The sequence below is a fragment of the Clarias gariepinus genome, chromosome 17 (genome assembly GCF_024256425.1).
Source record: "Clarias gariepinus isolate MV-2021 ecotype Netherlands chromosome 17, CGAR_prim_01v2, whole genome shotgun sequence".
Lineage (NCBI taxonomy): Eukaryota > Metazoa > Chordata > Actinopteri > Siluriformes > Clariidae > Clarias > Clarias gariepinus.
The window spans coordinates 11,730,851-11,744,070 of NC_071116.1; the positions used below are offsets into that span (position 1 = coordinate 11,730,851).

The 13,220-nt window shown below is 40.5% G+C and overlaps 1 protein-coding gene across 1 annotated transcript; it reads left to right on the plus strand.

Annotated features, from left to right (window-relative positions):
* The first annotated feature begins 12,032 nt into the window (after positions 1-12,032).
* LOC128505425 (olfactory receptor 1496-like) lies at positions 12,033-12,998 on the plus strand. Its single transcript, XM_053475829.1, has one exon. The coding sequence runs from the start codon at positions 12,036-12,038 to the stop codon at positions 12,996-12,998; it is 963 nt and encodes a 320-aa protein (XP_053331804.1). The 5' UTR covers positions 12,033-12,035.
* Positions 12,999-13,220: the final 222 nt, after the last annotated feature.

Consider the following 13,220-nt stretch of genomic DNA (forward strand, 5'->3'; position numbering starts at 1 on the left):
TAAGTCCAAAGTGTGACCTGCTTTATGAGTGGGTCGTACTACACACTGATTTACTCCTACTGAGTCCAGTATGGACATAAATACTGTTCTCAGAGGGTCTTCTGGATTCTCAAAATGAATATTAAAATCTCCAGCAATTAACGCTTTGTCTACGGAAATGACAAGGTTTGAAAGGAAATCTGCAAATTCACAGAGAAATTCAGAGTACGGCCCTGGAGGTCTGTAAATGATGATTAGCGGAATCGTCTGAGCTGACTTTATGTTACTATAGAGAATTTCAAATGCATAAAATTTAAATCTGTGTTTTTGTACGATAGCCAGATTATCGTTGTAAATAACTGCGACGCCTCCTCCTCTACCAGTTAACCGAGGCTGGTGTATGTAGCTGTATCCAGAAGAACTAGCTTCATTTAGAGATACATACTCGTCCTGTTTAATCCAGGTTTCAGTTAAACATAATATATCAAACTCCTGGTCTGTGATAGTTTCGTTAATAATAACTGCTTTAGATGCGAGAGATCTAATATTTAACAGTCCTAACTTCAGATCAGAGGTGCCGGCTGCGCATTCAGTATGATCTGAGTTTGTAATATCTATGTTAATTAAATTATTAAAACAGACTTTCTGAGTCTTTCTAAATTTGTTTTTAGCTCGGGGAACAGACACAGTCTCAATACAGTGAACCCTGAGTGACGACTCTACGCAGCTAGCAGACGGTTGGTTTAGCCTGTCTGTCTGCTCCCTGGCCTGGGCTCTGGATTGTCACCGATTAACTAGGCCTCTTCTGAGACTATGAGCTATACTGCAAGAAATGAGAGCAGCACCTTCCCAAATGTGATGGACACCGTCCCGCCCTAACAGGCCAGTTTTGCCCTCAAAGGTCTTCCAATTATCTATGAAGCCCACGTTGTTTTCGGAGCACCACCTGGACATCCAGCGGTTCAGCGACCATAACCTGCTGTAAGTTATGTCTCCACGTCTCATTGGGATGGGACCAGAGCATATTACTCCATTGGACATCGCCTTCACGAATTTAAACACCTTTATAAAGTTATTCTTACTAACCTGTACTACTATCTTAGAGAACCTGTGCTGTCCTAGTGCCCTAAGATTACCTGCTATGTCCGGTGCTCTGGCTCCCGGGATACACCTAACCACTGCCGCTGGCGCCCCTAAAGGCCTGGCTAATTTCACGTGTCTCATTATAGAGTCTCCTATAAATAGAGATCTTTCAGGTTTTTCAGTGGGTGCATCACTGAGGAGAGCAAACCTGTTGGACACGTGAAGCGCAGAAGAGGCGTGCTCCGGTGGGCTAGCCTTAGCGTTAGCTTCGGCTGAACGAGTATGCCGCCGAGTCGTCACCCACTCGCCCCGCTGTGAGGGCTCTAATGCCGGAGTCGGGGGCTGGTTATCTCCGCCTGCGGCACCCAGACTGTCCGCTACAGGGATAACACTGCTCTCACACTCTCTAACCCTCTCTAAAGTCTGGATGCGCTCCTCTAACGCTGATATCTTCTCCGTCAAAATGCTCACTAACACACACCTATCACAAATAAAATTACCACTAACGACGGAGGAAGAATGTCTAAACATCCTGCACTCTACACACTGAACGAGCTGAATATTAGACATGATATTGTACCTGAGTAGTTATTTGGTGATGGATTCCGCTTGTTGTTCTCAGATGATACGCGCGTTCTCCGAAAAAAAGCGCAAAAAAAAGCAAACAAACAGAAAAAGGCAAAAATCCAGTAGTATTAAAGTCTGAAAATTAGTTAATGTTGTTATTTAGAATAAACAAGAAAAGGTAATGTAATCTAAACCCTGATACAAACAAACGAGAAAATTTTGCGGGAAAAATACGAAAAACAGGAAGCCAACCTGCCAAACCATAGCCAACTATGACAAACCGGTTTAACATATGACAAAACACGTCATTCATGAACCCCTGAAACACCGCAGGTGCGTTTACCAGTCCATAAGCCATTACGTTATATTGGTAATAACCTGATGTCGTGCTAAACGCAGTCTTCCACTCATCGCCCTTGCGAACACGAACAAGGTTATAAGCGCTGCGGAGGTCGAGTTTCGTGAAGATGGACGCGCCGCGGAGCTGGTCGATATCGGCCGGTACCAAGGGCTGTGGGTGCTTATATTTTACTGTAATAGTATTAAGTTCCCTATATTCAATACAAGGTCGAAGACCCCCCCCCCCCTTTTTTCTCGATAAAGAAAAAACCTGCCGACGCCGGAGACGTGGACCTGCTGATGAGTCCCTGCTGGAGAGCCTCACTCACGTATTCCTCCATTGCCCGAGTTTCTGCTACAGACAATGGATAAATGCTCGAGTTTTCCCCGGCAGGAGCTCAATCGCGCAGTCCCACGGACGGTGAGGAGGGAGTCGTGTAGCTGCCCTAATACTAAACACGTCACTGAAACTATCGTACTCAGATGGCACTGTGGTAGACATTAGGGCGATAGGGCTTTCAATGGTGGTAGTTTGGACCTTCAACGTGGAAGATTTACAGAATTTTTTGCATCTGGGGGACCAAGAAATGATGCTTTGTAGGGAATATTTGATTTTTTGTATGTTTCATTGTATTCTGTGTGCATGAGAACAGAGTGATTTTCTTCCTGTTCTCACGACACAAGCTGTACTTTCAATAAACACATCCTATGGAAGTTTATGTTAAAGGTCGTAAAACTGTTAAACGCTCGTAAATGTAGAGCTACTCCTAAATTTATGTTCTTCCTTACCTTATCTGTTAAAAGCATTCCAGACTGGATATAAACACTCCTGCATCCACCTTTTCTTTGGTTCTTTGTGTGTGTGCGTATATATACTCCTGTCTCCCACAATAAACTTTGAACGTCTCACTGAGCACTGACTTGTGTGTATCATTGAGGGGTTCCCTGGTACCAGGCGGGACAAGCAGAATACAGGCTGAGCACTGAGTAGACAAAAGGAGGTCTACCAAAATTCAAGAAATCCTTACATGCGTGAACCTGCCCAATCAAAATTTGGATTGTGGGAGCTTAGCCATGGGAGAGCCAGCACGACAGCTTGGTCCATCCGTGAAATTACAAAGAATTTTAATTCCTCGGAGTGACCGGGGAAGGTTAACCGCAGGGGCACGGACAGAAGTTTAACTGGCGATTGTTTTAATGGTTTGCCATCTAGAGCTTTGATTTGAATCGGGTTTGGAAGCTTCGACACAGAAGCTCACAGCGCGGAAAGGAGAGAGGAGGAAATGAAATTTCCAGCCGAACCGGAATCTATTAAAGGGAAAACAGAAACAGATTGGTTAAGGTATGAGAGTGATGCACGTAAACAAAAAGCATGATGTGTGCGTGGGGGTGTGTGTGCAGTTACTTGAATTAAGGGACAGTTTTTAAGAAGGTGCGTGCCCCCTCCGCAGTAAAGACAAAGTCCCGACGAAATCCTCCAGCGTCTCTCCTGGGCTGACAGGCGAGAGGTGCTGACGTCCATGGGTTCGACCTCGTTCCCCTGGCGCGGTTCGACGGGGGTTTTATTGAGGCTGTCCCTGTGCGAAAAGTCGGATTTTCCCCCTACACCTTTAAAAAGGGGGGAGGCGCCGTCGTCCGCGGAGGTGCTGGTCCAGTTTGATCGCGAGTTCGATGGTTTCATCCAGATCGATGTCCGCGTCTCAGCAGGCTGCAACCCGTCCCGGAAGCGCGCGAGTAAGCTTTTCTCGCACCAGCCACTCTCCGCGGCGAGAATTCTGAACTTGACGGCGTAATCCGCCACCGAGAGGTGTCCTCGCTTAAGCCTCAATAGCTGCTGTTCCCCCGTCTTGCCGTGATCCGGATGTTGGAATACCGTGCGAAAGGCGTGGAGGAACCGGCCGTAGTGGGACGTCACCACCCCACCTGCGCTTCACACAGCGGTGGCCCAGTCCATCGCTGGTCCGGTGAGCTGTTGCATGACGAAACTGATTTTTTTCTGATCCGGCCGGTCCGATCCGAACTTTTTGCACCCCTCCGGGTCTCCTGGCAGGGGCAGGGCGGTTGACAGCGATGTCTCGCACGCAGCGAGCCAAGTCGTTAACAGCCCTGGCCAAACTGTCCATCTGCCCCTGTTGCTGGCGGATGTAATTAAGGATAGGGGCTTCATCTTCTGGGAGGGGGGTCCGTGCTGCATTCTGGAAGGTCTGGTCATCTGTCATGTCTTGCATACTGAGAAGGAGACGAATGCAGGTGCAGGTTTTGAGGAAAAACAGAGGCTTATTATTTTCTTCGTACTTAAAGAACAATAAACACAAAAGCACAAACTAAAACAGAACTAAACAAAATGAAAACGGATTGGCTCAGCAACCATGTCCCAGGCTGGGTCTGCAGGGGGCTGTGTAAAGCGCACTTGAGAATGCGTGTACTCCCTTCTTTCACGGGAGATAAACCACTAGGTGGACTGACTTTCCACAAACATACGTATAACCTTAATGCAAGTCCTTTATGATCCACCGCCACCTCCTGCAGACGCCACTCAGTCCTGGGAGAGAGAGAGAAAACATACAAAGGGGTGAGAAACAAACTTAACGTGCATATCAGTGACCAGACGAGGTGGTATGGGTTTGGCTGGGTTAAATAGAGTGACACAGGAGGTAGACACAGGTGATATTTGTTTAGTGTTTGATTGAATCAAATAGGGGAACAATACCGACACAGACACACTAGGGGGAGACCAAAGCCACGGCTCAGTAATCCGGTGAGCCCGATCTTACTCCCCAGGACTGAGGTGGCCCAGATGTGACAACTTTCTATCTCTTCCATTCCAGCGATTAAAACAATGTCAATTTTAGAATCCGCAGAAGCTGAGTGGTCTGAGCACAACCTCTTGCAGGGGCGCTTTTCTCAGAATACGCTGTGTTCACAGAGGTGGGGCTGAGAAACACGCATCTTGGTTTAATTTTACTTGGGGTAAAGTAACTGATGTGCCTAACTTTTTTCAGCAAAGCTTCTGTTTCACTGAATAATCCACTATTAACACCTCTCAACACACACAGACACAAACGCAGACACACACACACCAAAACACAAAGAAAGCAGACCAAACGTCATCACGTCCTTACCCCAAACAGTGCAGCAATGAGCATTTACTTACATCTAAACTGAGTCGTTCACATAAATCACTGATCAATAGCTCATGATACATGCATTTAAACAAGTTATTCATACAGATGTACATGTTTTACATGGAAAGTTACAGACTGATTTACTCTGATAAAAAGCCATATTAGAACAGTGGCAGCTGGCACACCTAAAAATAAATGCAGGATAATTTTATATAGTCTAAATAAAAATGCTTTTATAAATGTGGGCTATTGTTATCTACCTTAAATATTTGTTAATTTAGTTTAAATTAGGTTTGGGCTTGGGGCGTTGAGCATCGTGATCCTCCTCTTCAATTTCCTACGTAGTCTAATCGGCGCTCAATTGCATGCATAAAGTTTTCCAGAGCGCACCAGCAGAAGTTGACTAATGATTATAAATATGTCGGGAAAACAGCAAGGAAACTCACTCCATTTTAATAATTTATTGATAAATTTTGTGATATTTTTGGTTTTAGCAGTGCTGAAGGTGATAATGTCATCTCATCGTCTCCGCACCAGTGGACGTGCCTGCAATTCACTTTTTATACGAATTACATAATCTAAAATTTTTTTTTTTATTAGTTCAATAAAAGCAGACATTTTGCTTTCTATAAGTATATAATTTTCACGTCTGTGAGGCGAGTATACACAGAGTTTCGGTTCATTTTCTGACTCGCTCAAGTTAAACCGAAAACAACACAGAATAGCGCACCCTGTTTACTTTTTTTTTATTTAACAAAATCTAAAGTTTTTTCGTCATTGTAAGTGCACCTAAATAAAAGTAGAGTCTTATAAAGGCTATGTAGCTTATATAGTTTTACTATAAAGTTTTTGCACATTAATCTGACAATGTTTTAATTTTATGGTCATTTAGTTTCATTTATTTCAGTTAATAAATCTACTACTTACACATAAAATCTAATGGCTTAGTGTGTAAAATCTAATGGCTTAGTCTACTACTGTGATTATGAATTCGTTTAATTACAATGTTTCACTTGTTTTCACTACATGTGGCTCTAGACGAGCTGCGGCTCATTAATCCTGGAGAGAACTAATTAAGGCCTGATGCGTCAGTCTATAGTTATATAGCACCACTCAGCGGTAAAAGCCAGCAAGCGCACACACCCAAATGCTGTCGCCATGCGCTGCGTCAGTATAAGTAGACTACCACTTGTCCACCTACTGTAAGCGTGCATTGTAAAAGAGACGAGAGCTTTTTTCCTCTGCATCCACCTCAGTTTGCTAGCAGCCAATTCAAAATCAGAGAGGATGGTTTACTTGGTTTGTTTAACCCCGTGGCTTTTCTTTATTGACAATAAAGATCGGACACTTGAAACTAAACAATTACACGCAAAAAAATGGATCATTAATACAAGTAAATTAAAATAAAGAAAAAGTGGAACCATAGTGCAACAATAACGGTTTAAAATTGGCATGTTAATTGCAGAGGAACAGTATATAAGGAAACATTCGGTATTATGTATGTAATTTTATTTATTCCAGTGTGTATGCTGATGTTTCTGTATTTTTGTTAAAAATTAATATATTTTATCAGGCAGTACTAGTCTGGCATTTCCAGTTTCCAGTGTGGCAACAAAGTTGCTTTTTGATCCTTCAGGCGCTAAACAAAAGGAAAGATCAATTGATCAATTGATCAATCAATAAGTGTTTATGCTTTTAAGTGTGTATAATTTAAGGCGGATGTAGCTTAAAGACAATGAAGAGAGGAAATATATGTAAGTATCTTATTTGCGGGTTTATTTACGCAACCATTGAATTCGGAGATGCAAATATGCGAATATAAAACTAACTTTACCGCCATCACAAACTGGGTCAGTAGCGTACTGTATGTAGTGAGCATAATAAGGTCAATGGATACATTTGTTACATGGACCACAAAAAAGCAGGTGATTCAGCACTATCCAGCCGAAAGGAAAATATGATGAAGCATATGTTGCACTTGGATTCATGGTGGGGATGGCGGGGGCAGAGGAGAGACCCGTGTGTGTTTTGTGTCTTAAACCGCTGGCAGCAGACAGCATAAGACAAAGTATGAAGACACTTAGGGACAACACACCCCAGTCACATTAATAAGCCACTCGACTTCTTTGAAAGAAAGCTCTAGATAAGTGATGAACTAAGCCTGTTATAACAATTGGACGAGTATTTTATTTGTTTTGAACTTGGTGTTATTTGATCTTATTTGTTTAGAAATTTATATTTCAATAAATAGTAAACTTGGCCGATTTCGTTATCATTTTGTTGACAAGTGGGGCTTGAAAATTCGCCCACTCCCTTAAGAAGGAAATGACAGGAAATGTTTGAGAACCACTGGTGTAACCCAACAGGTAGCTCCAGTAATCAGGGCTTTAAAGGCAATGGAAGAAGAGCTCGGAAAACTTGGCATTACCATCTCACAGGGAACACATTCTGTATGTAAGCTTTACTTGGATAAGTGAGATTACTGTAGATGGTAACACTTTAAAACCATTACAATGACTGTAAAATAAATGTAACATCTGTGATTGAGTACTTGCAATATAGATAAAATTTGATTTAATGTAATGTGCACTTGGACAGGTCTTCCTCATGAAGTGGATCATAAGCATATTTATAACAGTGCAATTATTAATGACAAAAACAGCTACTGTACTGAAGTATTAAAACTACATAACATTTGTAATTAAGGGTACAGCCCTCTCCTAGCTCAGATCCTATCTGACCCATCGTTATCAGTATGTAGACTTAAATGGTGATTATTCTGCATGTTCTCTAGTGGAGTTTGGCATTCCGCAGGGTTCAGTTTTAGGTCCACTGCTTTTTTTTCCCTCTACATGCTTCCTCTGGGCAACATAATCCGTAAGCATGGTATTAGTTTTCATTGTTATGCTGACGATACACAGTTATATGTCTCAGCAAAACCTGATAAGAAAAAACAGCCTACTAAAATTGAGCAATGTGTGCAGGACATAAGAAATTGGATGCTAATTAACTTCCTTCTGCTAAATCCGGATAAGACAGAAGTTCTAGTCATAGGACCGCATACAGCTAGGAGTAAAATTTTAGATCACACCGTAACTTTAGATGGCCTTTCTGTTCCATCAAATGCAACAGTGAAAGACCTTGGTGTGATTATTGATTCCAGCCTTTCATTTGAAGCACATGTAGATAATATTACCAGGATAGCATTCTTTCACCTCAGAAATATTGCCAGGATCAGAAATTTATTGTCGCTAAACGATGCAGAAAAACTAGTTCATGCTTTTATCACCTCTAGGTTGGACTATTGTAATGCCTTACTGTCTGGTTGTTCAGCTAGATGCATAAGTAAGCTTCAGCTAGTCCAGAATGCAGCAGCGAGAGTCCTCACTAGAACCAGAAGATATGAGCACATCACCTGTAAAGTTTTTCTAAAGTTACGTAGTAGGAGAGGCGAATTGCTCGGTCTGTCCGCTGTGCTTCGGTAAGCTTCTCTGGCGCCAGAAGAGACTCCGTCAAACACACACACACACGTTGTCTGTCAGAAAGGTCTCTGTTTATTAACAGCAAAAGATGGGGTTTATATATGTTTGACCAAACGCCTGTGCCATAGACATATGTTACTACAAAGAACATGAACCACTGTAAATGTCCTGGTAAGATCCTGAAGAATCAAAGGAGAGGAAGATAGAGAGGTGTCCGTCCAGAGACAGATCACAAGATGTTGGCTCGAGTTAGGGGGAGAGGGGGAAGGAGACAGAGGGGGAGAGACAGAGAGGGGGAGAGAGACATGAAGAGAGAATGGGAAGGTGAGCGTGGGAGCGTTCACACCTTAAGGAGCAGATGCAAGAGGAGACAGGAAGATAGCAACAGGAAAGATTTAACACGTTAATATCAGATCTATGAGGAAGAGAGCAAGAGAGTAGAAATAACTTCTTTATATATAAAATAATTCTAACATCACCCCTATCTTATCTTCACTCCATTGGCTCCCTGTGAAATTTCGCATTGATTTTAAAATACTACTCTTGACATATAAAGCATTATGACCGAACTGCTAGTGTCTTACGATCCGCCACGCCTACTTTGATCAAAGGATGCAGGCTGCTTGTCAGTACCGCGTATTATGAAAAATACAGCTGGGGGCAAAGCTTTTTCTTACAAAGCCCCAAAATTATGGAATAGTCTTCCAAATAGTATTCGGGACTCAGACACAGCCTCAGTGTTTAAGTCCAGGCTAAAAACCTATTTATTTAGCCAAGCATTTTTATAAATAGATAAGCCTTAGGTAAGGGAGCAGATCTGGGGGACTCATGGACGTAGAGTATTATGGTGAACTGGTATGTTTGGATGCTGTCTTCCCCACTCTCATTGATCACTCAGGTTTGCTGACGGTGAGGTGATTGTTTGCTTTACATGTCAGGAAGCCCTCATGTTTGTGTTTCCTTCTGGCTCTCCCTTTTAGTTATGCTGTCATAGTTAGTCCTGCCGGAGTCTCTGCTTGCACTCTACAGTTAATATACATTCACATTATACATTGTGTGACTGTGACCATACCTAACTGCCATCTCTCCTCTTCTTCTCTTTCCCCCCCTCTTTCTCTTTCCTCTCTCCTCCTGTCTCCCCCTTTCACTCTTTCTCTCTCTCTGTCGAGCTGCACATGTCGTTCCTGAGCTGCCAGTGATCCAGACTCCCTCTGCCCTCCAGACCTGTCTGACCCATCCTGGTGCCCCGCTTCAGGCTGAAGATCTCGTCACATGGTGTCTGGGAATGATTCTCTCTACCTAGAAAATGGTTCTGGCCTTGACTGGTGTTGGCAACTGTTTCTCTGGGGACTTGACAGTTCGATAGTTCATGACTGGAACTTCTTACAAGTCTACCTGGGTCTTCAATAACTACCTGGACTCCATATTAACATCAATTAACATCAGCTATTATAGCTGAACGGCCTCCCACCCTACACACTGTATAAATGCAGATCATTTACTGCTTTCTGTTTCACCCAAATGAGGATGGGTTCCCTGTTGAGTCTGGTTCCTCTCAAGGTTTCTTCCTATTACCATCTCAGGGAGTTTTTCCTTGCCACTGTCGCCCTCGGCTTGCTCACCAGGGACAAACTGAACATTTTGATTCATACAAATTCACATTTCATACAAACTTAAATAATTCTTTTGACTGTGTAAAGCTGCTTTGTGGCAATGAAAATTGCTAAAAGCGCTATACAAATAAAATTGAATTGAATTGAATTTGTTTAACATTTACATAATGTAGTAGATTTCCAAATTGTTAATATAACAAATGCATCTTCTATTTTTATCTAGTTTTGGGGTGTAAAATGTATTTAAACAATTATTTGCTAATATAAACCATAAACTGTCCAGTACTAAGATTAAAAGTGCTAATTTGCATATGACTGTAGCCACATACAAACTATAGTATTAAATCACATAAATTCAGGACAAACCTAGCAATGAGTAACTCTTACTTACTCTTAATTACATAACTCTTAAGACCATCATAACTGATTTTTTTGTTTGTTTATGTATTGAAGGTCCGTCTAAGAACCAACAATTTAAAGCTGTTTGTTTTGGTGATAGTATGATATCTCAGAGGAATTACAAGCAATTGAGATTGCAAAGCAAAACAACCCTATCATGCATAAATATGCCTGATGTTTATGTATGGGTGGCAAACAGTTTTGTCCTTTGTCTCTACAAGGTACAGTATTAGACTAGTAGCTCAATAGCTGCCTTTAATGATTATATACTTAACCTATTGATACATAACCTGTTGCAGTGATTCAATATAGTGTAATTAAGTAATTTAATATAACTGTAATTAAGCGGTAAACTGATTACTGAAACATTAAAACTTCACATGTATTTAACATTTACTTAATGTTTTATTATATTTTCAAAAGTACAATAGAAAATGTTTACCTCGTATTTTGAGATATATACACAAATTAACTGCTAATATAACACATTAAATTTACAGTACTAAAATTAAAAGTGTGTTTTCTTTTGGCATCATAAGGTTGAGAACAAAAGTGTTATTAACACACACCCACACACACACACACACACTACCAGTCAAAAGTTTGGTCATACCTTATAATTCCATGATCTTACCTAACTTTTATTTCATTCTACATTGTAAAACAATGCTAAAGCAATCAAAAATATGCAATAGCATTAGAATTCATAAAGGTTTTAATCTGACATACTATTAATTGGGGATTTTTGGGGCTGGTAGCTCTGGTCTTGCTTTCCAGGGATGGTTTTCATGAGAACCAGCTTCATCATGGTGCTTGATGGGTTTTGCAAATCCACTTAATAAAACTGTTCTTGCAAGATCTATTGCACAACAGCTGATTTCTGTGTCCTAAAATAACAACTGACTGTTGTTGTTACTTAATTACCTAATAACATATGTGGCATAAGTATTGTTCTAGAATGTAGAAAATGAATTCAAACTTGTGTCCAGATGTTCTGATATTGACTGGTACTGTGTGTGCGTATACATATACACACACACACACACACACACAGAGGGACCCAAAAAACTGTACGCACAATTGAACATAAAAAATGCATGCCTCTGTTCTGACAATCACATGATAATGTCAACAATGATGCAAATGAGGCCTTAGAGTAAACATAGTTCTACACATTGCTGCCATAATTCAGTTTGATTTTTATAAAAGCACATTCAACTGTTGAAGTGTGTATACATTTTTAACCCCTCGCTATCTATCTATCTATCTATCTATCTATCTATCTATCTATCTATCTATCTATCTAGATAGATAGATAGATGTTTGGTTAGACTTGTTTTTATTTTAATATTGAATTTTTATATTGCATGTGCATTAATTTAGGGAGTTCAATCATGTCAAATCATGTCAATATTTGAATATTCACAGGTGTTAATCCTAGCAATCAGATGGCTGATAACATTACTTCCATTCATTCAGTATCCACAAATGCAACCTTTATTCACCCCTCCACATTTTACATCACTGGACTTTACAATATCCAACATGCAAAGTACTATTACTTGTTTCTTAGCTTTGTATACATTGTTACTATTTTGGGAAATTCTTTTATAATGGGCACCATCTATCTAGCACGTAGTTTACACACAGCCAAGTATATAGCTGTCTTTAACTTGGCTCTCTCTGATCTGTGCGGAAGCTCTGCTCTTATTCCAAAGATTCTGGACATGTTTCTGTTTGAGAATCAGAGTATATCCTACGAAGCCTGTTTGTCAAACATGTTTTTTGTTTATTGTTTTATGACCTTGCAATGTCTGACGTTGCTTGCTTTAGCCTATGACAGACTAATTGCTATTTGTTATCCTCTAAGGTATCATGCTATTGTTACCAAAGCAGCTATGATTTTAATTATTGGTGTCATGTGGGTTCTATCGGTGAGTGTCAATGCTGTCCTTGTAGCTCTAATTACTAGACTGTCATTCTGTAAATCTACAACAGTTTACAGTTATTTCTGTGATCATGGCCCTATATACAAACTAGCCTGTAATGACAATACAATAAATTCCATAATGGGCAATATTTGTACTGCTACCCTGCTTTATTTTCCATTATTACTTATAATTGCTTCATATGTTTGTATTGGTTTTGCCATACGGAAGATTGCACAGGGTGTTGAGCAAGTCAAAGCTATGAAAACATGTACATCCCATCTTATATTAGTGGCCATGTTTTATCTACCAATTATTAGTGTTTATACTGTAGCTCTGACCACACGTATAGACACAAATATTAGAATAATAAATACTGCCCTAACACAAACGATTCCACCCATGTTAAACCCAATTATTTATACCTTAAAGACAGAGGAGGTCATCCATGCTATTAAGTTACTCTACAAACATGCAAGATGAAATTTAAAATGAGATTTCAAATAAAATTTAGCTCAAATTATAATGAATTAAATGCCACAGCAAAAACATCTATACGTGTGTGTGTGTTTTTGTGTATAATTTAATAGAAATACTAAATATATATTATAGATTTCTACTATTAAAGTGTGCTTGCCATTTAAGACCAAATATATTGTTTAGGCTTCCTTTGTGTGTAATTAATTCATAAGCAAAATGCTGTTT

Coding starts and splice junctions, on each gene's coding strand:
- LOC128505425 (XM_053475829.1), top strand. CDS start 12,036: ATGGCTGATAACATTACTTCCATTCATTCAGTATCCACAAATGCAACC.